The 27,369-nt window shown below is 54.1% G+C and overlaps 1 protein-coding gene across 2 annotated transcripts in view; it reads left to right on the forward strand.

The window, feature by feature from the left end:
• NECTIN1 (nectin cell adhesion molecule 1) overlaps positions 1 to 27,369 on the forward strand; it is a 98,817-nt gene that overhangs the window by 53,650 nt on the left and 17,798 nt on the right. Inside the window, exons 2-6 of one of the 2 annotated variants that reach the window (XM_065944817.1) lie at positions 1,838 to 2,188; positions 2,707 to 3,009; positions 3,496 to 3,613; positions 5,188 to 5,339; positions 15,340 to 19,670. In XM_065944817.1, coding sequence (XP_065800889.1) covers positions 1,838 to 2,188; positions 2,707 to 3,009; positions 3,496 to 3,613; positions 5,188 to 5,339; positions 15,340 to 15,884 — 1,469 coding nt within the window. In that variant the 3' untranslated portion in view covers positions 15,885 to 19,670. Of the gene's footprint in view, positions 1 to 1,837; positions 2,189 to 2,706; positions 3,010 to 3,495; positions 3,614 to 5,187; positions 5,340 to 15,339; positions 19,671 to 27,369 lie in introns of those variants that run through there. The other variant, XM_065944818.1, reaches the window with a different exon arrangement.

Here is a 27,369-nt window from a genome sequence, read left to right on the forward strand (position 1 = left end):
TGAGTCGGACAGCCATAGGTGGAAAAGGGCCTAGGCCTTCTAGGGAACCGCAGGAACGGGAGTCTAGACGTGTAGCATCAGGCATTCCCTGGGGGCCCAGTGGTTAGGACTCTGTGTTCTCACTGCCAAGGGCCCCAGTTTGATCTCACAAGTCTCATTGTGTGGCCCCCCTCCCCCCAAAATTAGATTTGTAGCTTCTACAGCTCTGGGGTCCTTGGAGGCTGGGACTGAATCACTCATTGACGTGACTCCAGTGCTGATAACAGACTCAAAAAGTGGCACAAAAACGGGAAGGAGGGAGGAAGGAGACACAGAAACGTGGCCTATTCCTCGGAACAGTCCAGTCGGATTTGGTCGGAAGGCGTCGTGTACAGAGTGATGTGGACAGAAAGGCAGGGTCCAGATGATGAGGACGTCAAATGCCAAGTTATGACAGCCAGACGTGACTGTGAAAGCGAACGTGAGCCAGAGAGGCTGAGCCTCATGCAGTGCCTGCATCTCTCAGCCTGGTTGGGTAGGGGGGCTGAGCCAGTGCACTCCAGGGCCCAGGCACTCAACCCTTTGCGGGGAGAAGACAGGGGGTGTGGCCTTACTGATGGGGCCCCCGGGAATCCCCTAGCGCTTCCTGCCTCCTGACACGTCCTCATCCATCATACCATTTGGTTCTCTTAGCAACCTGTGAGCTAGAGAGGACTGGATTATCCACCCCATTTATCAGACGAGGGAGCCAAGGCCCAGAAAGGTGAAGAAGCTGGTGTTTCCCCAGCTGGGCCTCTGCCCAAAAAGCAGCACATTCAACCCTCATCAAAAATAAGGGTGCAGAGGGATATTTACTGCCATAGAGCAGCATTGATAATAATATCACTAAGTGAAAGTACAGCTTAAGGAATAGTGTGTACAGTATGACTCTGATTTCGTTTTAAAAAAAAAACATATACGGAATTTAGATAGATGGTGGCGATAACCCTATATGCTAAACAGAAAAAGAGACACAGAAGTACAGAACAGACTTTTGAACTCTGGGGGAGAACGTGAGGGTGGGATGTTTTGAAAGAACAGCATGTATACTATCTATGGTGAAACGGACCACCAGCCCTGGTGGGATGCATGAATCAGGTGCTCTTGCCTGGTGCACTGGGAGGACCCTGAGGAGTCGGGTGGGGAGGGAGGTGGGAGGGGGGATCGGGATGGGGAATACGTGTAACTATATGGCTGATTCATGTCAATGTATGATAAAACCCACTGAAATGTTGTAAAGTGATTGGCCTCCAACTAATAAAATAATATTTAAAAAAAAAAAATAATAAATAAAAAAAAATAAAAAAAAAACACATGGTTACCAAGATATATGGAGAAGAATGTAAAAGAGGTTGTGCGTGCATACTAAGTCACTGTAGTCATATCTGACTCTGCAACACTATGGACTATAGCCTGCCAGGCTTCTCTGTCTATGGGATTCTCCAGGCAAGCATACTGGAGTGGGTTGCGATGCTCTTCTCCAGGGGATCTTCCCGACCCAGGATCTAGCCCGAATCTCTTCTGTCTCCTGCATTGACAGGTGGGTTCTTTTACCACTAGTGCCACCTGAAAAGCCCGAACAAAAGGTTACTTCCCATCAGGTGATCAGTGATACGTCTGTGTGGTGGAATCATGGGTTGTCATTTTCTTCTCAGTATTTTTCAATATCCCCCACAGTGCTTCTAAAAACAAGCAATTATGATTTTTATTGTCAGAATTTTTAAAATGTGACTGCTGGAAAATAAAAGATCAGCACACAGGGAGTCGGGGTGGGGGCTCTGGCTGACCCTGACCACCCTCTGCCCTCTCTCTCTACCAGGAGCCCACCCACAGATGGTCCAGGTGAACGACTCCATGTATGGTTTCATCGGCACGGATGTGGTGCTTCACTGCAGCTTCGCCAACCCGCTGCCAGGCGTGAAGATCACCCAGGTCACATGGCAGAAGGCCACCAATGGCTCCAAGCAGAACGTGGCCATCTACAACCCAGCCATGGGCGTCTCGGTGCTGGCCCCCTACCGCGAGCGCGTGGAGTTCCTGCGGCCCTCCTTCACAGACGGTACCATCCGCCTCTCACGCCTGGAGCTGAAGGACGAGGGCGTCTACATCTGCGAGTTTGCCACCTTCCCTGCGGGCAACCGAGAGAGCCAGCTCAATCTCACTGTGATGGGTAAGCTGACCTAACCACGCCTCTCTGCTTGGGCACAGCCTGGGGGCTGGGCCATCTTCAGTGGATGCAGAGGTTCTCCTTGGGTCGGCATGCTCCCAAGCTCTGGATGTGGCACTTTCAGTCCCTTCTCGCCACACTGTCCCCATTCACTAGGGATGGGGGCTGGCTTTAGTTGTGAGCAGAGCTGAGGATCAGTATTCAGGTTGGAGCCCCATTGTGGGGCACTTTCCAGGTGGCCAGGAAGCAGGAAGACACCATGGTAAGAGAGCCTGCCGAGACTCCAGGAAGACTTGTGCTAGACAAAAAGCTCATACAAAGAACAGAGCAGGAAGACCATGGGTGAGGCCCAAGGAGGACCCTGTTAGAAGTGCTGGGAGGGGCCTTGGTGAAGCACAGCTGAGTGGCAAGGATGCCCAGGGCGACCTGAAGCAAGGCCTGACAGGTGCCTGCCCTCCCGGCCTGTGTGTCCTTGATGAGGCAGGAGAGCCAGACCCATGGAGCTCTCTTGTTCCCGGCAGCCAAACCCACCAATTGGATAGAGGGCACCCACACAGTGCTTCGAGCCAGGAAGGGGCAGGATGACAAGGTCCTGGTGGCCACCTGCACGTCAGCCAATGGGAAACCTCCCAGTGTGGTGTCCTGGGAAACGCGGCTGAAGGGCGAGGCGGAGTACCAGGAGATCCGGAACCCCAACGGCACGGTGACCGTCATCAGCCGCTACCGCCTGGTGCCCAGCCGGGAAGCCCACCGGCAGTCCCTGGCCTGCATAGTCAACTACCACATGGACCGCTTCCGGGAAAGCCTCACCCTCGACGTGCAGTGTGAGCGCGGCAGGGCGTTGGGGGCGGGGCCTCCGGGCGGGGGCGGGGCGCGTGCTGTCCCCTCCCACCATTCCCACTCTCACCAGCCCTCCCTCCGTTGGGGGCGGGGCCTCCGGGCGGGGGCGGGGCGCGTGCTGTCCCCTCCCACGACTCCCACTCTCACCAGCCCTCCCTTCGCCGCCTCTTCGCTTGCTGGCTTGTGCTTCCTTTTTCCTCCTTCGCTTCCTCCTCCCTTTCTGGGGGCACTCTGTCCTCTCTTCCCCCCTTCTCCCTTTGTCCACCGTCTCCCCCCGCCCCGGCCTTGTTCCCTGCTGCTCCTACTCTGAGGGCCTGCGACCTCCCAACCCTGTCACTCCTCCCCCTCTTCTGGCTTTATCCTTGTCTTTTCCCATCTGAGGCTCATCACCCTCTGAGGCTCCCCCCTCCACGCCCTCAGTACTGCTCTCCCGACCTCACCCTTTCCACACATCGCCCCTTGTCTCACAGACGAGCCCGAGGTGACCATTGAGGGGTTTGATGGCAACTGGTACCTGCAGCGGATGGATGTGAAGCTCACGTGCAAAGCCGATGCCAACCCCCCAGCCACTGAGTACCACTGGACCACGTAAGTGCTGCGGGGCTGGCTGGTCACTTTGCAAGGAACCTTGCTACACCCACTCCACCTCCAGGAGCCTTGGACAGGAAGGAAATGAATGTCTAGATTCAGGTTTCTCAGTGAGGAGAGAGGCCATGAGAGACACACACACAGGCACCCTCCCATGTTTGACTGCATTAGGGTCAGCAGAACAAACCATTCTGCCAGGGGGCCTTGCCTCGTGATCTGCCTCCTTTCTGCTCCCTAATCAAAAACGTTGTCATTCTCCTTTGGTGATTCAGTCTGAGTCACTCCCATCCCAGCCCCCAGTATTTATTTTTATCAAGGTGTCCCCAGGGAGGTTGGCTTTCTGGAGCATCTCAGATCTCTCTTTGTTCCTTTTCCTTCTCTCCAGCACCCTCAGATTCTCAGGAAGAGGCAGCAGTCAGCCCAGAATGCCTGTGTTCATGGAGTGCTTGCCCCAAGGCCAATCCCATTCTTGGCTTCGTGGTTTTTGGGCTTAAACCTCTCAGGGTCTAGTCTCCCCCTCCAGCCAATTGTGACAGCCTGAGCCAAGGTTCTTCCCAGAGAACAGCTGGATGGAACACACAGAAGGAGAGGGGCATGGGGAAGCCAAGAAGTAGGTTGACTTGGGTGGCCAGAGAGGATGGCTGCCCAGACTGTGTCTGCATTCTTTTTCCAAGAAGTGGAGGGCACTGGCACACCCTTGCTGTTTATTACCATCCACTTCCTGGGACCAGGAGTGGCTCTGAAAGTGTGAATGGGCAGGGCCTCCCTGCCAGTTTCAGTTCTGGGTCCAACAGTTTTGTGGCACTGAGGATCAAGAGGAAGGAAAAAGGTCTTCTGGGTCCAGGAAACTTCTGGAACACTCTCGGCATAAAAAAGACTTGTGACATGCCCAGCAAGGAAAGGAGATGGTGAAATGGAACACAGTTCCTAAACACGGGTCCTATCTCGTTACCTGAGTAGCCTGTTACAATTCTAGGCCAGGACCCCAGCTTTAGTAGATTTGAAGTTATTGTTGTTTAGTCGCTAAGTCATGTCCAAGTCCCCACAACTCCATGAACTGTAGCCCACCAGGTTCCTCTGTCCATGTGATTTCCTAGGCAAAAGTACTGGAGTGGGTTGCCTTTCCTAACCCAGGTTCAGTGTTAGGACTCTAGATTATTAACCAACTGCCTAGGGAACCACGAACTAACTACCAAGAGCCAGTGTAGTAAAAAGAGCACTGTGCTGAGGGTCCAAAGATCTGGTGAGATCCCCAGTTGTCAGTTTCTAGCTGTTTCCTTGGCCTTGAACCTGGTTCCTCTTACGTAGTATCTCTTAGATACTGTGGGGCCAGTATCTACCTGTACCATCTGCATTTCAGTGCTGTGATGAGCAAATGTGAGACACCAAATAATGTAAAACTGCCGCATGCAAGAGATTACTGTTGCTTTTATTGTTTTTACTCCTTCCAAGACAGATGCTGCCTATTAACTCAGCCGAAGGGCTGATGGTGTTGGAGTCAGGAGGATGACACAGGGGTAGCTTCGTGGGGCTGGAAAATCATAACCCTCTGCCTTGTCTCCCAACCCTTGCAGGCAGAATGGCTCCCTCCCCAAGGGCGTGGAGGCCCAGAACAGAACTCTCTTCTTCAGGGGACCCATCAACTACAGCCTGGCAGGAACCTATGTCTGTGAGGCCACCAACCCCATCGGCACCCGCTCAGGCCAGGTGGAGGTCAATATCACAGGTAGGAAGTTGCACGCTTCCCTGCCTCTCCCCACCCACTGCTTCCTCCGCTGCTAGTGTCCCCCACCTTAGGGCTGGGTCATCGGAGGAAGTTTGCTTCTCCTGTTCCTGCTTCTCTGGTTCTCCTTTGAACTGTGGCCATTGACCTCATTTTAAGTTTCTCTTTCTTCTATGAAGGCTGTGTGTGAAACAGGGTAACCCCTCCTCAATCAGAGCGACCAAGACAGAGTTTCCAGGAGGGAGGGAGGAAGTACTGTTTACTGCAGTGCTGGGGGTGGTGGGGGCTGGTAAGAGCCTTCTCCTGGATCTGCGACCACACACCTCTGATGCTGGCTTGGTGGAGTGGGCTGGAGGGAGGACCGTATCTCCTCTGATTTCTGTTCCTGCAGTTCAGAAAATCCTCGTGGGCTGGAGGGTGGGGCTTACCTCAAGCAGGGATACAGAGGGGAAGGCCAGGAGAGAGCCCACAGTCATGGTGGTCTGTGTGCGCTGCGAGTGGATTGCTGTTTTCCCTGCATTTTTCTCTGTCAGGGCAGATGGGAGGGAGATTCAGCCTCCTGACCTCTTAGGGCTAAGAGAACACAGGGGCTGGAATGTTCTGGGGGAGACTCACATGGGACGTGAAAGGAGTGTGGGCTTCATTGTCAGACAGCTGCACATAAGCCCTCATCTGTAAAATGGGCATAATATGACGTGCTTGGAAGACTTGTCAGAATTTATATATGTACGCCCAGCACCTAGCACAGACCAGTCTGTCAATAAATGGCCCGTGTTCTGTGGTTATTATCTTGGCTCTGTCATTATCATTATTAATGGAAGGATCAAAACAAGCTGATGGAGGGGTAAACTGCCATCACAACTTTGCAACCAGGGTGTCTTTAACCTGTACCTGAGCTAGCTGCAGGCTGAGAAAAGTGACAGGAAAAAACTCTTAGGACAGGAAGTAACCTGTGAAAGTGTCATGCTGCTGCAGAGATGGACAGGAAGTGACCTCAGGGAGACCTGAGCCAGGCTCAGGGATACAGGGAGTTGGGTGGTGGTTACTGGGCTCCAGGCGCAGAGCTTGAGCAAGTTCCGAGGATTCATTCTCCTACTTCTCAGAAGTAGGAGATCTCATCTAGGGGTACGTAGAAGGCTCAGCTGCTGATAGAACCTCCCAAACTGTCCAGGGGCTGTACCTACCTGTCTTTGGGGCTGCTCTGTCACCTCTCTAGCCAGGGGTCAGGAGGAAGGTCACTTGTCACTTGCTCTTTTCTTCAACTCCCTGCCTTTGGCTCTCGGACTGATTAAGGTGGTAGAAGTGCCAGAGGGACACACAATTTTTAAGGGCATGAGCCCACTCTGTCCCTCCTTGCCTGGCAAAGTAATAAAGCTATTCTTTTCTACTTTACCCCCTCCCCCAGAAAAGAGGTGTCAGAGGTGGAGCCTGAGGAAAGCTGAGACAATCTAGGATTTGGGGGGTTCCCGTAAGTTGGCAAGGGTGGAAAGGCTAGAGTCACACACTTCTTACCCCCTGGAGAAAGTCTGAGCAAAGAAAAGCTCAGTAAGAGCCTCCTGGGGGCATCAGCTCTGGCCCTGGGGCCATGCGTCACAGAAGGGTGAACATTAGTCATAAGGGAACATGCTCCCCTGCGGGGAGGCAGGTCGTGTGAGAGACAGCACAGACTTGGTCTGACTATGTTTGTGTACAGGCTTTTCCTGGCTCTGTGTGGCCTTCACCTTGTTGAGCCTCAGCTTCCTATTCTGTAATATGGAGATCAGCATATTTATCTTGGGCTTCTTGTGCTCACGCCAAGTCCACTTTCCACGTCCCAGCACACAGCGTGGATACCCTGCATGGGGATACCTTCCCCCAGCAGAGGACCACTGACACAATCACTGCATCACTGCATCCCCCTCAAGCAGGCAGGCTTTCTGGGGAAATTGCTGACTGGGAAATCAGGGGTAGAGGCCAAGAAACCCCAGAGCAATGACATCTCATTGATCGTATTCCCCAGCTTGAGCGGACTGGCCAGAGGCCTCAGGGCCAAATGGTGTGCCCTATCCCAGAGACAGGGCCAGGACAGGAAAGTCAGGGCCTCCCTTCTCCCAAAGCCCAGGGGGACGCAGGACAACCATGAAGGCAGGGCTGCTCATCAGAGGGAGTCATCAGGTCCAGGAGCAAGGGGGAAGAAAAGAGGGCAACTTCCCAGGTTCAGACTGGGAACAGAAAGGAAGCAAGGGAAACCAGCATGGAGGTGAGCCATCTCCTAGGGCCTGATTGCGCCAATGGCACCCTCTGTGGGATCTATGGTCAGGCCGAGGTGGTCTTCAGGGAAAGGTGGACGAGGCCGGGGTCACACAGGGCTCCAGCTGAAAGAGGCATGCAGCGTGTCCGCTCGTGCTCCCTGAGTACAGAGAAGGATGGGGGTGGTCACCAAAGATTCACACGTCGGGGGTGAAACGGGCCTTGTATAGGGGACTGTGTTGTTGACAACCCACTTAAGCAGGAGCCAGGGAGATGTGATGCTCGCGGAATCACTGATGGACCCAGGAGCTGTGTGGCTAGCTGTCCCTGAGGGAAGGTCTCTCAGCCACTCAGGAAGACTCAACCAGGCGGCCTGAGCCTTTTCAGAGCTGTTTGTTCTCATACTCAAGGGCAATATCTGTACAGCCATTAACCCCACCCGCCTTCATCCCTGTAGACTAGTCTTTGGGGGCAACACAGCCTTGCCCTGTGCTCCAAGCCCCTCTGGTCTGGAGGAAATGCATGAACGAGATGGATAAGTGGAAATTTAATTTTTCATTCTGGCCATCCATCCTGGTAATAGTTCTGCCCTGGGCTCATCTGGAGAGGGAGAAATGAAGAGCAGGGCAGGGAAAGGTGTGCAGCAGGGTATGTGCCAGAGACACATGTGTGTGCAGGGTCACCACATCGCCTGTACAGACCCACTTTATCTCTGACTTCTTGGGGGAGTCCCAGATCCTAGAAAAGGTTGTCTCTGAGTTGTTCCTCCAAGGATGAGTGGTGGGCAGTGATGGGGAAAGTGGGGGTTCCCCGGCAGTGGGAGCATGTGGAAAGACAATGGCTGAGCAAGTGGGCAGGAACAGAGGAGTGGGGCTTCTTCTCTCTTGGCCACGGGGAGCCCCTGAAGGGTGGGTGCTCAGCAGAGAAGCAGTGAGGTGAGGAGGGTGACTGAGACCAAGCACCTGCAGGGCTGTGTGGATGGCACTTGGGAACCAGTTAGGGGTTGTGTGCACAATGAGGGTTTTTCTAGAGGGAAACCACAGGCCAGGCAATGGCCGTGCAGCTGAGAGCAAAGGAGACAGCAGAGTTTGCGGGTATGCTTCACGGGGCCCTCAGGGAAGCCCATTTCCCAGGAGCAGTTTCTTGGGTTTGGCCCCATAGCCATAAAACAAAGCTGTGAATTCTCCTTCCTCCACCCTCTGGGGGCAATGCTGGGGGCAGAAGGAGCCCAGGGTACGGCCTTGACCAGACTAAAGAGGCCAAAGGAGGCGGCATCGGTCTGGTCCATGAGACACGGGTGTCCTGAGAAGAGTGTCCAGGGCCCTCCCAGGAGCTGGCAGAGAAGCCCCTGGAGTGCAGGGGGTCCCCAATTTCCATTTCCAATGCAGAGCCCACTCACCCATCGGGGTGGGGAGAGGGGGTGAAGGCAACAGGGTCTGCACCTTAGGCTGGGAGTCCTTCCGACCAGGGGTTGGTGGGGCTTGGAGGTCCCTCCGGAGGGGAGGGCTGTGTGAGCCTGTGAGTAGGCGTGTGCCTCTGAGCATGTAAACGTGCACGGGCAAGCAGGCAAGCGCTGTCTGAGTGCTGAGTGTGCAGAGGGCTGAGGGCCTTCGTGCCCTGCTCCAGGCCACACATGGCAGCCCGCTGGGGAGCCTGTGGGGTGGGCAGCTGCGTCCGCACCCCTGGGAGGATTCAGTTCTCCTCCAGCGCCGCCGTGATGAGGCCCTGCCCGCTGCTCTGAGCCGTGCGCAGCTGCTGCAGCTGCAGGAAAAGGGCTTCCCAGAGCTTGACCTCAGGCCTCCCCACCCCCGCCCCCGGTCCAGCAGCGCTGCGTGCTGGGAGGTGTAGTTCTCGCAGCCTCCCCGGCCCAGGCTTCTGGGGCCCGCGCTCTGCCTGCCTGCCTGCCTTCCTGAAGAAGCAGCGGGTGTTGAGAAGCCCAGACATTCTGTTTGACCCCAAACCTCCTCTGAATCCTAGAACCATACAGTAAACCCTAACCCTCACTCCACCTCCAAGCCATCCAAGGCCCCCACGTACCAGCCCACCCACCTCAGTCAGGAAACCCCTGGCCCCAAGGAAATGTGGATCCACCACTGCCCCGGGGGTCCCAGCCAGCCTATGATCCCAGAGGGGACGCTGCCGGCCTTCAGCAATGGGGCCCGGCTGCCCCTTTGTTAGCGGAAGTGAGGGGAGCCGGCAGGCCCCCACCAGGAAGCGCACAAGACCCCCACGGCCCAACTCTTCTCTCCCGCCAGCTGCGGCCTTTGAGGCTCTGCTCCTGGCACGAAGACAGGAGCTACTGGCTGAATGTGACAGCTGGAGGGGTGGAAGGGGAGGGCTCTCCATTCCACGCCAGACAGCCACCTCTGCTTACAAATGAGTTAGGTCCCCCCATCCACTCCTTCCACACCCTCACTCGGCATCTTCACGTCGAAGCCTGCAAGACTGGAAGGGCATCCTAACCAGTCCTCTGCCTCTAGGCAGGCTGACCCTCAAGTCGGCAAAATAGCCAAGGTTCCCTGTGGTCCCAGAAATCTCCAGGGAATAATAAGCTGGCTTAGGATTTAGGGCATGCTTGCATATATGCACTCATGCATACTAAGTCGCCTTAGTCATGTCCGACTTTCTGTGACTCTATGGACTGTAGCCCGCCAGGCTCTTCTGTCCATGGAATTCTCCAGGCAAGGAGTAGGACTTAGGGCAGGGGGAATTATATGAAGGCTCTAGAGGGGAAAGAGACCTAGAGACTCACCTCTAAGACATGACCTTGTCTTTGTAGTATTCACTCACCAAATGTTCTTGAACTCTGACCATGTGCCAAGCAGCCTATGTGCCTCGGGGTACATCGGTGAGCCAAAGCCACCGTCCCTGTGGAGCTTATGCTTTAGCTTAAGGAGGACTGACAACAAATAACAGATAAAATACATTTGAAAAATTATGTGGTCATTTTGAAGGTGATGTGGAAAAAAGAAAAAAGCAGGGTAAGACATTCACAGTGCTAGGGGCAGGCTGTTATTTGCAATAAGTTAAGGAAGGTCTCTGTGAGAGGTGACCTCGATGAGAAGGAGGCAAGGCAGTGAGCCTAGGACCTCTGGGGCAGGAGCCTTCCAGGGTACAGAGCTGCCAGTGCAAAGACCCTGAGGAAGCTGGGAGCAGAGCGAGCTGGGAGGAAAGCAAGAGATGAAGGCAGAGGCACAGATCATGGAGAGTGTCTTCAGCTCTTAGAGTTAATGGCCTCTCTGTGGTTGCCGTGTTGAGAATAGTCTATGGAGGAAAGGGAATCGGGGAAGCCGGTTAGGCAGCTATTGCAACAATCTAGGTGAAAGATGACAGTGGCTGGGATCAGGGTAGTAGTGATGGAGAAGGTGAGAAGAGGTCAGGTTCAAGATTTACTTTGAATTTGGATTTACAGCTAGTTTGGGGCACCAGCCACTCATGAAATGGGTAATACAGTCAACTTTACCATACCATGACGAGTAGGCCCTCCAAAATTCTATGTAGTCAAGTGAAAAGTAGGAGGGATTTGCTTTTCTTGGGTTTCTGTTTCTATAGAAAGCATAAAAGTAAATACAGTGGAACTAATGTTGTACACAACTGTAACACATTGAATTGTCAGTCCCCAATTATCATGATGCTGCCACCTCCTCCACCCCCTTCCCTGTTCCTGCAGAAGAGAAGAATTTTAGCCTCTTGAAAACTGGCAGAAGGACCAGAGCCAATCATGGTAGATCCTAATTTGCATTTATTGCAGGTTGTTCTATCAGGCTTTACTGTAATATGTTAGTATATGATTAACAAAATGGAATGAGCTATTGTTTATACCAGAATGAGAGCTACAGACCACTGGTACATAAAAATTCTGAAGAAAAAAGAGAAGTGTGAGCTGGAGATTAGAAAGCAAAACAAAGAAGAGACAGAAGCACTAAAATAGGCAGAAGGGGATGAGGCAGGGCAATTCCTGGCAGGGGAATCAGCAAGAACAAGATCAGCAGTAAAGAATCAACGTGGACACCAAGTTGGCCAGACCCAAGATGAAGTCGTGTGATGGAAGTGTTGAAAACCAGACTGGCGTGACTCAACAGGCAATGGGGAAGTCATTGTGAGTCTTTGAGAAAGGGAGTGATGGTGTCTACACAGTGAAAATTAACCTGGTGACTATGGATGGAGTAACTGAAGGGGGGCAGAGACCAAATGAAGGTGGGAGATTCAAGGATCTGCTATAACAGTAAAACATGGTGTCAAAAGAGAAGCTGTTCAATAGGAAGAGTCAACAAGATTTGATGGCAGATTTTGACCCAAGAGATGCTGAAGGAATAGTCAAAGGTGAATGAAATTCCAAGCCAGAAGAGTAGACAGATGGTGGTGGAGTTGTGGTGTTGTGAGTGGAAGGGGTTTGAGGAAAGATGGTGGACACGTTGCGGGAGGATGGGGGTGGAGAGGATTCCAAAGGAGGATGTGCTAAACAGAAGAATGTTCAAAGCATGTCCCCAAATACTTGTCTCGTGAATGGTCCTTGAGTCAGGAAGGGTGGGGTTTGTGTTCCAGTAGGCTAGGAAGCACTGCATGTTCCTCTTACAGTTCACAGTGTGCGTGAGAAGATGGGCTCTGAAGTTTTGTCTGCAGCGACATCTCCGAAAGCATTTGACCCAGTGTTTTTGCCCACCATCTGAGCCGATGGCTCAAGGTTCCATGGCCATGGCTGGGGAACTGTGGTCTGCGAGGCCTTTGCAGTTAAAGCCTCAGAGTTGTGGGGAGAGCTAGCTACCCAAGATAATTTGGAGAGCCTGCAGGATCGAGGTAACTCATGACCCTGAGGCCAGGTCTTCCCTGAGGACAGAGAGCAGGGGCTAAGGTCCGAGGATGGAGCCCCCAGCCAGGCTCCTGGAGCAGAGAGAAGGCCCCACAGTACAGTCTGCACACAGAATGCTCCAAACAGAAAGTCAAGGATTCCTTGTACTTATCGGAAGGCAAGGGAAACATGTCAGAAAGGAAGGGTAGGTGTCTCTACATGATGCCTTCCTTATTCTACTGGCCTCTCCAAGTCCTCATCGTCTTCCAAGGCTTGGCCTCAGTCTTCTCTCCTCCAAGAAGCCTTTCCAAGCGCCAGGCCATAGTGCTGTCTTGCCCTGCACTCCTGAAGCCCCTCACCACCAGCACCCTTGATGTCTGCATGCTGCTTTGCCTAAGAGTGTCATTTGGTTCCTCAGCTGGGTCCTGAGTTCTTTGTTTCCTGTGACTAGTGAAATAAATAGATGGTCGGTACGTGTTTGCTGAGTGGATGGGTGAGTCGATGGGTGGGTGGAGCGATGATGAGGCAGGTGGCAAGAGGCGAGAGCACGCAGGTATGGGGTAAGAACTGAAGGGGGAGCTGGCAGGTTGAAAGTACAGAGGCGGTCAGGTTCCTGCCAGCTGCCTCTTGGGCATTTCTTGTGGCGGCAGCTCCCACCTCGCAGGGAGCAGGTGTGCAGCCCTTTTCAAGGCGGTAGACAGATGGGACCTGGAGAACCAGGAGAAGACGCTTGAGCTTCAGGGAGATTGTTCTGGAAGTGGGCGGTGAGGACAGATATTCCGTAAACATTTATTGGGCAGCCACTCAGTGACCTGCAATGAGGACACAGTGACAAGTGGGCTGCTGAGTCTTCGGTGGATGCACTTCTTTCTACCAACTCCCCCCTGTGAGAGGCCAGGCGCAGGAGCCTCTGGGTGGCTCTGAAACCATCGAGTGGCATTTCGGGAGCTCTGAAGAGTCCCGGTACTATAGGCCTCAGTGCAGCAAGAAATCAGCGAGAAGCAAAGTGATAGATAAGTGATTTATTAGAACAGGATGCTTGTGAGGCTTACAAGCAGGTGGGCGAGGGGGTGCCACACCCCAAGAAGTTACTGAGCTACAGTTTTATAATCCAAAAAAATAAATAAGTAAGTGGGAAGGGAGAGAAAACGTCTTTGTCATTCTTAAGTAGACGTCATGCTTCCATCATCAGCTCCTCCTCCAGGTTGAGCAGGGAAGTTTCCTTGTCCCTACATGGTCAAGCTAGGTCCACCAATTGCTGTTTTTTATGTGTGCAGAGACCCTGTTCTAGGGATCATTAATTTACTGAGTTCACTGGTCAGGATGTGGGTCTCGTGTCACCATTGTTTTATTGCCTGGGGGCAGGTCTTATGCTTCTGTCGTGGGGTTTTTTTTGCTAAGCAAGCCTGCTTGGTTTTGTGGTTAAGCAAACTTACTCTCTTGAGTAATCATTCGCTTACAGGGTCTCCCACATTTTTTTCTACTTACGATCCCCTAGTGGGATCAACTACTTAATCACCCCCTTTGCTTCGTCTTTACTGAGGCAAACGGACCCCTTCCTTTGGTCCCCATGTTCTCACTGGCCCTTGTAGCATGAGCTCCTGGACAGCCCTTCATCTTCTCTTCTAGAATCCTGCCCTGCTCCCGCCCGCTGCAGACAGCACACCACACACTCACACGCCAGACCAGCTCCACTTCTGGGAGGAGGGACTGGCCTCCTAGGAGGAACAGAATTCCCACGGAGTGAGTGATGCTGAATCAGGGAGTGAGCTGGCAGAAACCGATTCCAAGAGGCCAAAACATGGGCCCACATTGACCCTCTCCCTTAGCCTGAAGAGAGGAGGGCTGAGAGCAGCCAGGTCAGCCGCCCAGGCCTGCCCCAGACCTGCCCACTGGCTCCTCCTGTCCAAGGCCAGCTGCGGTCTCCAGCGCCACCCTGTGGTGGTGCTGGGCACCGCCTCCCTCAGCCTCACCTGGGGACCCCTTCGGCCTCTGGCCTAGCCCCAGGGGCACCCACCTGGCCTTCCCTTCCCACCCACCCTCTTCCTTTCTCTTTTCACTTTTTCTGCCTTCTAGTTTCTCCTCCATCCTTAGCATGCACATGTTTGTACACACACGTTCATCACAGCAGCACAGGTATGTGGGCTGGTGTGACTGCTAGGGCATGTGCCTGCACACGTGCTCCCCTGTGTATACTTGTCATCTTTGCTACTCACGTGCTCTCACGCCCCCTTTCTGCACGGTCATGCTGAGTGTCTTCTGCTCGTAGCCCGCGTTGGCTACACCCCCGGCCCCCACCTTGCCCTGCAGGGCCAGACCTCAGCCAAGAACCACAGCCCAGGTTTCTGGCACACACAGGGCATCTACAGGGCCAGCACTGGGGTGCCCATCCTCCTATCTGTACCCCGGGAGCAGATGAAGTCAGGCGTGGGGCACCCCGTCTGCTCCAGGCTCGGCGTCTCAGAAGCCAAGGTGTGGTGCTCGGGCACAGTGACCAGCAGGTGTCAGGCAGAGGGGCAGTGGTGACCTTCGCACAGGCTTTCCGTGCAAGAGAACCAACAATGTGTCATTGACTGGTGGCCTCGGGAAAATTACTTAACCTCTGTAAGCCCTGTCTCGTCGTGTGCCGGATGGAAATGAATAGCATACTACTTTACGGGGTGTCAGGAACACTGGATGTCATGAAACTGGTGTGGACACTGGGTCGTGACTGGGCTGCCTCCACGTTCAAGGAGAAAGTCAGTGTGGGGGCTCTGGGGCCACGGGACTGTCTCTTCCTCTGTCTCCAGCTCCAACGCAGCTTGCTGGTCTCCTGGATGGGGAGGGGGGTGCCAGGGGTGCCTCTGGAACAAGAGCTGGCCTTGGGCTCACTTCCTGCCTTCGCCTCCCCGTCTCCCTCTCTCCTTCCTTCCCTGCCACCCCTGCTGACCCCGCCGCCGGAGCAGACACTGACACTGTCCCCCTCCTTCTCTTTTCCTCACCCAGAGTTCCCCTACACCCCGTCTCCTCCCGAACACGGGCGGCGCGCCGGGCCGGTGCCCACGGCCATCATTGGGGGCGTGGTGGGCAGCATCCTGCTGGTGCTGATTGTGGTCGGCGGGATCGTGGTGGCCCTGCGCCGGCGCCGGCACACCTTCAAGGGCGACTACAGCACCAAGAAGCACGTGTACGGCAACGGCTACAGCAAGGCGGGCATCCCCCAGCACCACCCGCCCATGGCCCAGAACCTGCAGTACCCGGAGGACTCGGACGACGACAAGAAAGCCGGGCCCTTGGGCGGGAGCAGCTACGAGGAGGAAGAGGAGGAGGAGGGCGGAGGGGGCGAGCGCAAGGTGGGCGGCCCCCACCCCAAGTACGACGAGGACGCCAAGCGGCCCTACTTCACGGTGGACGAGGCCGAGGCCCGTCAGGACGGCTACGGGGACCGGACTCTGGGCTACCAATACGACCCCGAGCAGCTGGACTTGGCCGAGAACATGGTCTCTCAGAACGACGGGTCTTTCATTTCCAAGAAGGAGTGGTACGTGTAGACCCCCGCCCAGAGCCTCCGTCCCAGCCCCCACCCGCACGCCCCCTGCCCGCCCCCACCGCCACTCCTCCAGGAGCTCGCCAGAGACTCACGCAGCTGCCCCGGGAACCCGGGAGCCCAGGACACACGACCTGGCTTGGTTTTGATTTCCTCCCTGCCCCCTGCCCTGCCCCATGGTGTCGTGTTCACTGTGGCTTCGGTGTTGCTGTACCTTTCCTTCCCAACACCACCCCCCCTGCCGCCCTCTGCAGGGAGCCCTGTTCTCGTCTTGTGTACCTGGGCGTCCCTCCAGGGTTTGGGGAGCCAGCCCTCCCCTGCCCCCAACACTGGAATTTGTTCGTGTCCTTCCCCTTGCTGGTGGACGGCTGAAGGGGCTCCAAGAGGAAGAGCCCCCTCCCCTGGACCCCAGATGCTGCTCGTTTTTCCCCGGGAGAGGGAACCCAGCAACCTCCCCATCCCACCACGAGCTGACACAGTGGGCATTTGGACCCCTGGTCTAGCAGCCATGGCACGCAAGAGGTAGGGGGTGGGGGCAGCTTTTCCAAAGCACGCAGGGCTGTCTTTGTTCGTTACCTGAATCAAGTTGAGGTCTCTACCTGGAGCCTTGGGCAGTGTGTTTTCCTGAAGGCTGGTTTTCCTTTTTTTCCCCTCATCGGCCTCCCGAGAGTTAAGTTGGCACAGCTCCGGTGGTTCCTGTTTGCCCGTCTGCACCCCACATAGCAGGACTCCAGGTCACTCTGGTCCACACTTCCCATACACCTCTACCAACACATACCCACACCTACATGCACACACACGCTGTTCGTGTCTGCCCCTGTGCTCCCCCTGGGGTCACATGCCTTACCCAGGCTGGACACTGCCCAAGGCCCGCCTCTCTGCCCCACCTCTCCCCTTCCTTCCAGTGGAGGATGGGGGCAGACGGCCTTCAGAAGCTTCCAGGGAGAGCTGAGACAAGCCCCCCAGGTGCCTCCACCCTGGCATCTCAGGCCGGCTCTTAACCGCATGGAAATTTCTTGAATTTCTCCCTGCCTATCAAGTGCAAGCAACTCTTGATTCTCTTGGGAGTCAGAGCTGGGATCCCAGAAAGGAGTGATCCCCGAGAGTGGAGGCGTATCCACGCGGAGGGCACTAGAGGAGGCAGCCAGCACTGTAGGAGCTCCGCGATCTCGGGCTGTTGAGACTGTAGGGTGCGGGGAGCTCCTCGCCCACGAGAAGGCCAGTGTAGCAGCCCTGGACCTGCCAGACAGCGTGAGGGGAGGCGGGGTCAAGGATCCTGAGTCAGCCGTTCCTGTTCCTGCTCACCACCCGCCCGGTCCTGCTCAGCTCTCCCTGGTCCCCACCGGGCGGGCGGGCGGGGTGGCAGGGAACCCTGGAGATGCTTTCCCTTTGAGTTGTAGATTCCCTTCTTGAATGGGGCTCTGGGTTCCTGTCAATCACCCAAGACCGATGGTCTTCCTGGAGGAAGGCCCCTTCCAGCCCCCCTCTCTGTTCCCCCAGCTCAAAGTGCCTCAGTTCCTCCATCTGCCCAGCCCGTCCCCCCCAGCACTCTGGATGGGAGAGACCCTGGGATGGGAGAGGCAGGTTCGTGTCTGCCCGCAAGGATTCTGGTGAACTCAGCCCAGGGTGCAGAGGCTCTGTGGGATGGCAAGTGTTGGGGGGAGGGAGGCAGACCACTCTGTGCCCCACGGGCACCAACCTACCCTTGCCATAGGCTTCCCAAGGGAGCCCCCAGCCCCCTGTCCTCCTCCTCCCCTCCCTGGTGCTGCTATTGAACCCCTAGCCAGCTCCATCTCTGCCCTGGCAACCCTGGACCCACCAGCTGGGTCACCCTTCTCGCCCAGCCCCCACTGCCCTAGCCCCAGCCCAGTCCACCCAGTAGCCACGTAGCAGAAGTCTGAAGCCATGCCAGCCCTGGGGCGGCGCTCCCCTCTCTTGGCATTGGGGGTACTGGATGGGGTGGAGTTGGGAGAAAATTCTGGGGTCTTTCTAGTCATAGGGCAGAGAGGGTACAGGAGCTGGGCTGCATTTCCCAGCAGTATTAGTGTCCCCTCACCCCAGGGCAGAGGAGCTTTTCCATGTTACATCACTGCCACGTCCCGCCTCATACCACTCTGGCCCCTCTGCTTGGCCTCCTTGCCCCCTAGCAGGAGGAAATCCCAGGGGCCTGCCTGATAGAGGCATTCTCCACCCCCTTGAAATCATAAGACCGAAAGGACTCCTCTTGTGTCTCCCTTATCCTGCACTCCCACCCTCTCTCCCTCTTTCTGTGATGGACTTAGGAGGCCCCCAGGCCTAGCCAAAGCACTGAGTCCCCCTTAAGGCACCTCCCAGCCCTCCCCTCCAGCAAAGCACAAATTTGGGGGTCTGTGCCACATGTGTGGGCCACGTGGGAGGCTCCAGACTTGCCAGAGGCCCAGCAGCAGCATGCCCAGCCGGGGTGCCGCTACCTGGGGCCGAGAGCGGGCATGAGGCCGGGGTCTCGTGGGGTCAGCACTTGGGCCTGCAGAGATGCGGTTTGTGTGCCCTAAGTTTGTGGGGAGGTGGGTACTACTGCTGGTCCCGCAGGCAGCTGGCATGGGGAGTGGAGGAGGGGGTCTGGCCCGGCAGAGACCAGGACGTCTTGCTTCTCCTCCATGCCCCCAGCATGAACTGAGCTTCTGCCTTCTGCTGGAAATGAAATAAACTTGGTCTTTATTGTGCCAAGGCCTCCCCACTTGTCATCCTGCCTCTTGTGACCCTCATGGTCCTTGCCCGCCCCCTCCCCCACTCCACCGATACCCCCCCTTTCCTTAAGATTTTGATATTGTTCTAATGTGTAACAACCCTCCGAGTCCCCTTTGATCAGAAGGATCTGAAGAGCAGCAGCACAGAATTGGGGAACGCAGGCATGCACGTGCAGCCACGTCAGGCCTGGTCCACGTGTGCACGAGTTTGCACAGGTGCCCGGCACACACACGGGAGCTCACCCCCAACCCCACAGATACACCAGGGGGCTGGCCTGGCCCTGCTGAAAGCCCTTCAGGAAAAACAGATGTCCCAGCTCTCAGGCCATAAGAAAGACTCACCCGGGCTCTGTCTCCCAGGCACGTGCCCCCCGCCCTGCCTCCCGCACCCACCAACCCCGCCATGTGCCCGAGTCACTGGTGCAATAAATTTTCTGCCATCCTCCCGAGCAGAGGAATTGGGGATCGAGTGAGGTGATGTGGGCAGCTCGCCTGGAAGGAGGGGGGGGTGCTGCCAGGCCTCCCGGGGGCCACACAGAGACCTCCTAGGCCGATTGCCCCCAGGAGCCTGCAGGTGGGCCCCCCAGGCCCCAGGCCCACGGGGAGATGTGCCAGGGGTCCCTGTGCCGAGAGGCACTTCCAGGACCTCGTTGCTGCTGCTGCTGCCGCCGCCGCTGCCACCCCCCCAATTGTGAGGCCAGAGGAGCCCCCATCCCACCGGTGCTGCTGCTCTTCCGACTCCCGCTGTGAGGAATGGGATTCTTGGCCAGGAAAACAAAAGTGGTTTTCTTTTTTTTTTTTTTTTTTGTATAAATGGAAAGAAAATCCAGGAGAAGCTGCCCCCTCCCCTCCCCCAAAGTGTGATGCACTACCTTGGCTTCAATTTCTTAGTCACTGTTTTCGTCTTTGGTCCAGGGACCGCCCAGCAGATTCTCCTGGTTCTAACCCAGGGGGTGTTTGCGTCACCCCCTTTTACTTGTATAAGAAAAAAAAAATGATGGGTTGAAAAATGTACTGAGGAAAAAAAAAATGTACTTTTTTATAAATAAAGTCTTTAAAACAACCCTGGTTGCCTCGCGTCACTCAGGAGCTGGGCCCTTCCCCACGGCTGTTGGGGGGAGGGCAGGGTACAGCTGGGTTGAGGCTGGAGCCCCAGAGCAAGGAAGGCAGCCCCCACCCCATGCCCCGGGTCCTGTGGTTCTGGGACAGTGACTCGTACCCTGAAGGACCCCCTACACAGGCCAGAGGAGCCCCCGCCCCTACCTTCTGGCAGGAGCCCCAAGAGCGAACATGCGAGTCCCGCCTGGGTCCTCACCGCAGCTCACAGGCTGCTGCTGAACCATCTTGCACGCAAGGGGCCCGCAGCCTCGGGACGGCTTGGCTGATCAGGCACGAGCAGTGAGGACCTGCAGCTTGAGAGACTGGGGAGACCAATCGTGCAGAGAGAGGGGCCTGGAGTCCGCTGTCCTCCTGCCCCAGAGCTCCTACTCAGGTTCCTTTAACATTCCTCCTCACCCCACCTCCCCACTGTCCTGCTCCTTCCTGCCGAGTCCCCTCCCGTGGCTGTTAGGAGAACCAGCAGTGTCACACCTGTCGTGTTGGATCCCCAGGGACAGGACAGAGACAAGCGCTTTATCCTTTCATTTCGGGGGAAGATCCTGCTGGCTGCATCCCCTTCGAGTTCTCAGAGACCCATCCGCATCCCTCCCACCCCCCATAGGAGGCTGGTTGGAGGAAGGTCTCCTGGTTCCTTGGTTACCTCCCCCCACCCCACCCCCATCCAGTACCATCTGCTTCCCATCTCCTGGGCTGGAATGCAGGACAAATCGATCCTGGGGTGGGAGTGGCAGGGGCTTCAGTGACTGCCCCCCTGCCAGCCCCCCCAGCGGCATCTCCTTTCAGTGAAATCCACACCATACCCCCCCTGAGAAAAGCGGGTGGGGACGCTGGAAGCCTACACGGAGGCCCAGCAGCAAGCTCTCCAGCTCCTCTGGGGCAAGACCACGCCCTCCACACCTAGGAATGGGGCTGGAGGAGTTGAGGACGGGAGTAGGAGAAGCCAGCAGCTGCTGGCAGCTGGCTGGGCCCCTCACTCAAAGGCCAAACCCCGCACCCCAGGCTGTGTTTGGATATTGATACTTGAATGAGATGCAAATTGGTCGCTTAAGCGGTCACTTCCTCAGTTTTCCAGGCTGTCCGTTTAAGTTAATTTTTAATTTGTGTAGGCAATAAATGCTTAATTACATTATTAATATATTGTAAGAGAGCAATGGACAGGATGTCCTAATTGGCATTTAACTAGAACGTTCCGGCAAATTAGCCAAGACTTTCTCCGGCAGTGGAAGGAGGGCAAGCCGATTAGTCCCAGGCACAGCCTCTCCAGGTTGGAGAAGCCAGACCCAGCCGCATCCCCAGGGTACCAGAAGGCGGGGACATACCTAGCTTTCCAGTCGAACTAGGCTTTGGAAGCATATCCAGGTAGTTAGGCTACTTCTGCCCAAACCTCAACCCTTGCCCCCATCCCCTACCCCATCCCCACCCTCAGCAGAGCAGAGGACCAGACCCCGGATGGCTTGGAGACAGGATTCATCTGAGAGGCTAAGGTTCCCCTGGGGTATGCCCTACCTCAACTATGGGACTAGGACACAGATATCTGGGTGGCCAGAACTCCTCTCTGGAAATCATGGCAGCCTCTCTCCCATCCTCCTTACCTTACCCTCTGCAGATGGTTAAAGGAATGAACTTGGCAAATTGAAGGATTCATTTATCCTCATGAAATCCATTCATTTGGCCACCCTGAGCCAGGCACTGCCACACTGTGATAGTCCCACCCAGAATCCCTGGTTTCAAAGAATTCAGATCCTCCAGGGTCTTAAACCCCCAAACAGTGCCATGCTAGCCATGGACTGAAGCAAAGCTATGTGCAAAGTGCCGTGGTTGCACTGAACAGGAATGTTTAATTTTGTCTGGGAAGGTCTGAAAGGCTTGTAGATTAGGTCACGTGTCCCCTGGGCCCTGATGGATGTGTAGGAGTTCTCCGGACCAGAGGTGTATTAAGAGTATTCCAGGCTAACTTGGAATTTAGCATCTTATATCAATTGTTATATTAATTGTTCTAAAAGAGATCGTTCTAGTTCAATACGCTCATTTGGCACATGGAGACCTGAAGCCTAGAAAGGAAACTAAGGTTTGGCACCCAGACCGTCAGAAAGCATGTGCTGAGCATGCTAAAGGGCAAGACCATGTCCAGTAGGAGCAGGAGGACCCAGGGGAAGGGGTAGTAGCAGGCACTAGTGTCTCATTTCCCTGCCGCCAGTGTAGTGTGAACACCCACGGGGCACAAACAGGGCTTTCAGAAGCCACGCTTGGTGTCGAGTATAGCCCTCAAAGCCTGATAGAGCCCATGGGGATGACTTCCTAGAAGAGGCAAAGTGACTCTGGTCCCAATTCTGATGTTATTCTTTTCCCACACCACCGAACAAGCAACTCAATTCTAATAGAACCTACCCAGAGGTGGTATCAGATCTCACAAGCTGAGGGCTCAGCCTCAGAAGACTGCTTCTGCTTCAGGTGCCAATCACAAGTCCAGATGGTTTCCTGTGCTTTTGACCTACTGGCTAAGAAATCAGAGGTTCCCATGACTCTCCCCCAACCTTTGATTAATTTGCTAGAGCAGCTCATAGAATTTACAAAACCAGTTTACTCGCTAGATTTAGTGTAAAAGGATCCAAACCAGGAACAGCCACATGGAAGAAATGCAGAGGGCAAGGTATACAGGAAGGGGCATGGGTCTCCCATGCCTTCTCCAGGAAGTACCCTCTCCCAGCACAAAAAGTCCCTCCAAACCCATCCTTTTGGGGTTTTATGGAGGCTTCATCACATAGGCATGATCAATTAACTTATTGGCCATTGGTGACTGAACTCAATTTCCAGCCCCTCTCCCCTCCCCAGAGGTCAGGGATGGGGCTGAAATTTCCCAGCCTTTAATCACACGATTGGTTCGCCTGGCAACCAATCTGGATCCTAGGTGCTTTCCCAAAGTCAACTCACTAATATAGACTCAAGTGTGGTTGAAAGGGGTGTCTCAAGAAAATCAAGACAATTCTATCACTCCTATTTCTTCAGTTCAGCTCAGTTCAGTCACTCAGTTGTGTCTGACTCTTTGCGACCCCATGAACCGCAACTCGCCAGGCCTCCCTGTCCATCACCAACTCCCGGAGTCCACCCAAACCCATGTCCATCGAGTCGGTGATGCCATCCAACCATCTCATCCTCTGTCGTCCCCTTCTCCTCCTGCCCCCAATCCCTCCCAGCATCAGGGTCTTTTCTAATGAGTCAGCTCTTCGCATCAGGTGGCCAAAGTATTGGAGTTTCAGCTTCAGCTTCAGTTCTTCCAATGAACACCAGGACTGATCACCTTTAGGACGAACTGGTTGGATCCCCTTGCAGTCCAAGGGACTCTCAAGAGTCTTCTCCAATATCATAGTTCAAAAGCATCAATTTTTCGGCACTCAGCTTTCTTCACAGTCCAACTTTCACATCCATACATGACCACTGGAAAAACCACAGCCTTGACTAGACGGACCTTTGTTGACAAAGTAATGTCTCTGCTTTTTAATATGCTGTCTAGGTTGGTTATAACTTTCCTTCCAAGGAGTAAGCGTCTTTTAATGTCATGGCTGCAATCACCATCTGCAGTGATTTTGGAGCCCCCAAAAATAAAGTCTGACACTGTTTCCACTGTTTCCCCATCTATTTCCCATGAAGTGATGGGACTGGATGCCATGATCTTAGTTTTCTGAATGTTGAGCTTTAAGCCAACTTTTTCACTCTCCTCTTTCACTTTCATCAAGAGGCTCTTCAGTTTTTCTTCAATTTCTGCCATAAGGGTGGTGTCATCTGCATATCTGAGGTTATTGATATTTCTCCCGGCAATCTTGATTCCAGCTTGTGCTTCTTCCAGACCAGCATTTCTCATGATGTACTCTGCATATAAATTAAAAAAGCAGGGTGACAACATACAGCCTTGACATACTCCTTTTCCTGTTTGGAACCAGTGTGTTGTTCCATGTCTAGTTCTAACTGTTGCTTCCTGACCTGCAAACAGGTTTCTCAAGAGGCAGGTCAGGTGGTCTGGTATGCCCATCTCTTTCAGAATTCCTATTTCTTAGGAAATTCCAAAAGTTTTAGGATTTGTACCAGGAACAGGATCAAGGTCAAATATATACTCCCTGTTATAAGTCATAATATCACAGGTGGTATCTGTGATGGTTTTGTGGAAAGAGAGGCACACAGTTGGGTGGGAAAGTGGAGGAGAAAGGGACTCTAAAAAACTTGAGGAGAGCTTTCCCAGCCAGACTCCTCAACAACCCCCTCTGCCCTGTCCCCATAGCCAGACGCTTCTGGGGAGCAGTTCTTGGGCTCCACCTTGGTCCTGGCTTAAAGGACCCCTGAACCTTACTTTCTCTATTGATTGACAGTCCTGATGTCAGACGCTTGGTCAAATCCCACTCCCCCCACCCCCCACCAGCAACTCCCAGATGAGAAATTGCAGGCACCACCCTCCCCCTTCCCTCCTCTCTGCCAGTCACCCCTTCCCCAGCTGGAGAGTACCCTCCCTTCATTCCCTGGGGCCTCATCTACGCTGGCTCCACTGGCCCTGCTGCATCCAAGCTCCTCTTGAGCAGGGAAACATCTAGGAATGGACTTGCTTGGCTCAGGAATCAGCCCCAGAGCATCATCAACACACATATCACAGGCTCCATTGAGCCAGAAAACTCAACCCTGGACATACAACCCAAATCACCTAAGGATTTAAAAAATCCAGGCCCCATCCCAGGCCAGTAGGATCAGAGCCCTGGAGTGGAGCCCAGACAGGTATATTTTCAACAAGCACCCAGGAGGTCCAATGGACAGCCAGATTCAGAGCCCCTAGTGTAGAGGCAGAGGTCATCTGAGGTGTCAATCATTAGGAAGAGGCAAATCTTGAGAAACTGGAACTGAAGGGTGGGGAGTTGGGCACTTCAGTGTGTTAAGGCACAGAAGAGTTTGGGTACCAAATATGCTATGTACCATCATCACCATCAATCATCTTCATCATCATCATCCTCATCCCGCCTGAGATGGATCCAGGTGACAGTGATTGCAATAGAGGCCAGTCCCTGAAGGAAACTGAGGAGCCAGGATGGACCTGTGCTTGTAATGCTAACCAAGCAGATTTTCTGGTTTTAGAACATTTCTGAGCCCTTGGCCTCTGGGCACCTGTCAGAAAGCAAAGTGGGATCCTGAAAGCCTCGGCAGACATTCCTGCAGATCCATCCCAAATGGAGACCTTGCTCCTTAGTGTTACCACCTTAGAAGAAGTGAATGAAGTTTATGAAGAAAAGTGACAGCTGCTTTAGGGCCTTGTGAGGCAGATGAGGGAGGACCCTCCGAGAGAGGTAGAGGGGGGAGGCGGCACACCTGTACCCCAGAAGCCCTTTCCTCTCTGCCCAAGGACTGCCTGGAGGACCACACAGAGCCTTCTCTGAGGAAGGTGTTCTATTCCGTAGGGAACACAGACCTTGGGGGGATGACTGACTCAGAGGCTTGCAGGCTGGGGTGCCCTCAGCCCGAACTCCTCACACCCACTGTCCCCTCAGTTAGTGGCCAGCTCATCTCCATGGGACCTTCAGCCACAAGAGAGCCTCCATGGATGAGAAAAGAGTCAGCAAGTGATGGAACCACACCAGCTGCCTCCCCACCAGGCTGCATGCCCTTGGGCCAGGCATCCTGACTTATCCATCCCTAGTACCCATCTCAGGGTGGGCAGAGCAGGTGGTCAATAAACATTCAACAAACTGAACTCATCCAAGTGAGAGTCAAGAGACTTTGCAGGGGGCGTGGCCCAGACTCTCCAAGGCAGGGCTGTCCCCAAGCATCCCTGGTACCTCTAAAGATGGGCAGCTCACTACCTCTGGAGCTAAGCCCCACCATCAGAGGGCAACTTCTCTATTCAGACGAAATTTCCCTCCCCTAAGTTTCACCCTTTAGTCTAGGTATTTCCTGGAGAAGATACACAGCCTGGCCTTCCTAAGACAGTCCTTCACTTCTCAGTTGTCTCAGAGGTAAAGATCCCACCTGCCGATGCAGGAGACCCGGGTTCGACCCCTGGATTGGGAACATCCCCTGGAGGAGGGCATGGCAACCCACTCCAGTATTCTTGCCAGAGAAATCCCTTGGACAGAGGAATTTGGTGGGCTGTAGTCCATGGGGTCAAAAAGATTTGGACACGACTGAGCCATTAAACAACAACAACAACTCCTGGCCAAACATCTTTTTCGTAGGTTTCTTCCTCTGCTCTAGTCATCAGGCCACTTCGCAACGCATCTGTTAGGAACCCAGACTCAGGAGTCAGGGAAACTTGGGTTCAAGTCTTGGCTGAGTGACCAACAGCTGTGGGAAAGCATTATCACAATTCCCAGCACAGAGAAAGTCTCAAACCTGCATCAAAAATGCCTGCGATCTTTGAACTTTGGGTGGTCATAGCATATCTATGATCATGGCATCTGGTCCCATCACTTCATGGGAAATAGATGGGGAAACAGTGGAAACAGTGTCAGATTTTATTTTGGGGGGGTTCCAAAATCACTGCAGATGGTGATTGCAGCCATAAAATTAAAAGATGCTTACTCCTTGGAAGGAAAGTTATGACCAACCTAGATAGCATATTAAAAAGCAGACACATTACTTTGCAAACAAAGATCCGTCTAGTCAAAGCTATGGTTTTTCCAGTGGTCATGTATGGATGTGAAAGTTGAACTGTGAAGAAAGCTGAGTGCCAAAGAATTGATGCTTTTGAACTGTGGTGTTGAAGAAGACTCTTGAGAGTCCCTTGGACTGCAAGGGGATCCAACCAGTCCATCCTAAAGGAGATCAGTCCTGGGTGTTCATTGGAAGGACTGATGCTGAAGCTGAAACTCCAATACTTTGGCCACCTGATATGAAGAGCTGACTCATTGGAAAAGACCCTGATGCTGGGACGGATTGGGGGCAGGAGGAGAAGGGGACAACAGAGGATGAGATGGCTGGATGGCATCACTGACTTAATGGACATGAGTTTGAGTAAACTCCAGGAGTTGGTGATGGACAGGGAACCCTGGCGTGCTGTGATTCATGGGGTCGCAAAGAGTCGGACACGACTGAGCGACTGAACTGAACTGAACTGAGCATATCTATCTATAAAAGTTAATTGATTGTAACAAATACACAACTCTGGCGTGGGATTTGGGTAGTAGTGGATGTGACTATTTGAGGGGCAGGGGGATATAGGGAAAGTCTCTGTATCTTTCACTCAATTTTGCCAGAAACCTTAAAGTGCTCTGAAAAATAGCCTTTAGTAAAAAATCCCAGCCACTCCAGCTGTTCCTGAAAAAAAAAGAAAAGAAAAGAAAAAAAAAAAAAAAAACCATTACAGGCTCCCTCCCATTCCGAGGGCCAGGGAATAAATACGGTTTCCTGGAACTGATCTGACCAGCAGGGGGTGGGGGTGGAGGGGTAGGGGGTTATCTGCATGTCTTCCATGAACCTGGTCTACTCTCTCTTACTCTGTGGGCACAGCCAACCCAGTTGACCTCATGGTGGTGGCTTGGAACACAGAGGGTCTTCCTTCTGGTGCCTAAATCTCTGGATGGATGGCGGATAGATGGATGAGTAAACCTAGGAGTCTTTTTCGTGTGTGCTGCCTCTAAGCAGATCTCTCTCACCCTGTACTTGCGCTGTCTA

Source organism: Muntiacus reevesi, chromosome 9 (genome assembly GCF_963930625.1).
Source record: "Muntiacus reevesi chromosome 9, mMunRee1.1, whole genome shotgun sequence".
Lineage (NCBI taxonomy): Eukaryota > Metazoa > Chordata > Mammalia > Artiodactyla > Cervidae > Muntiacus > Muntiacus reevesi.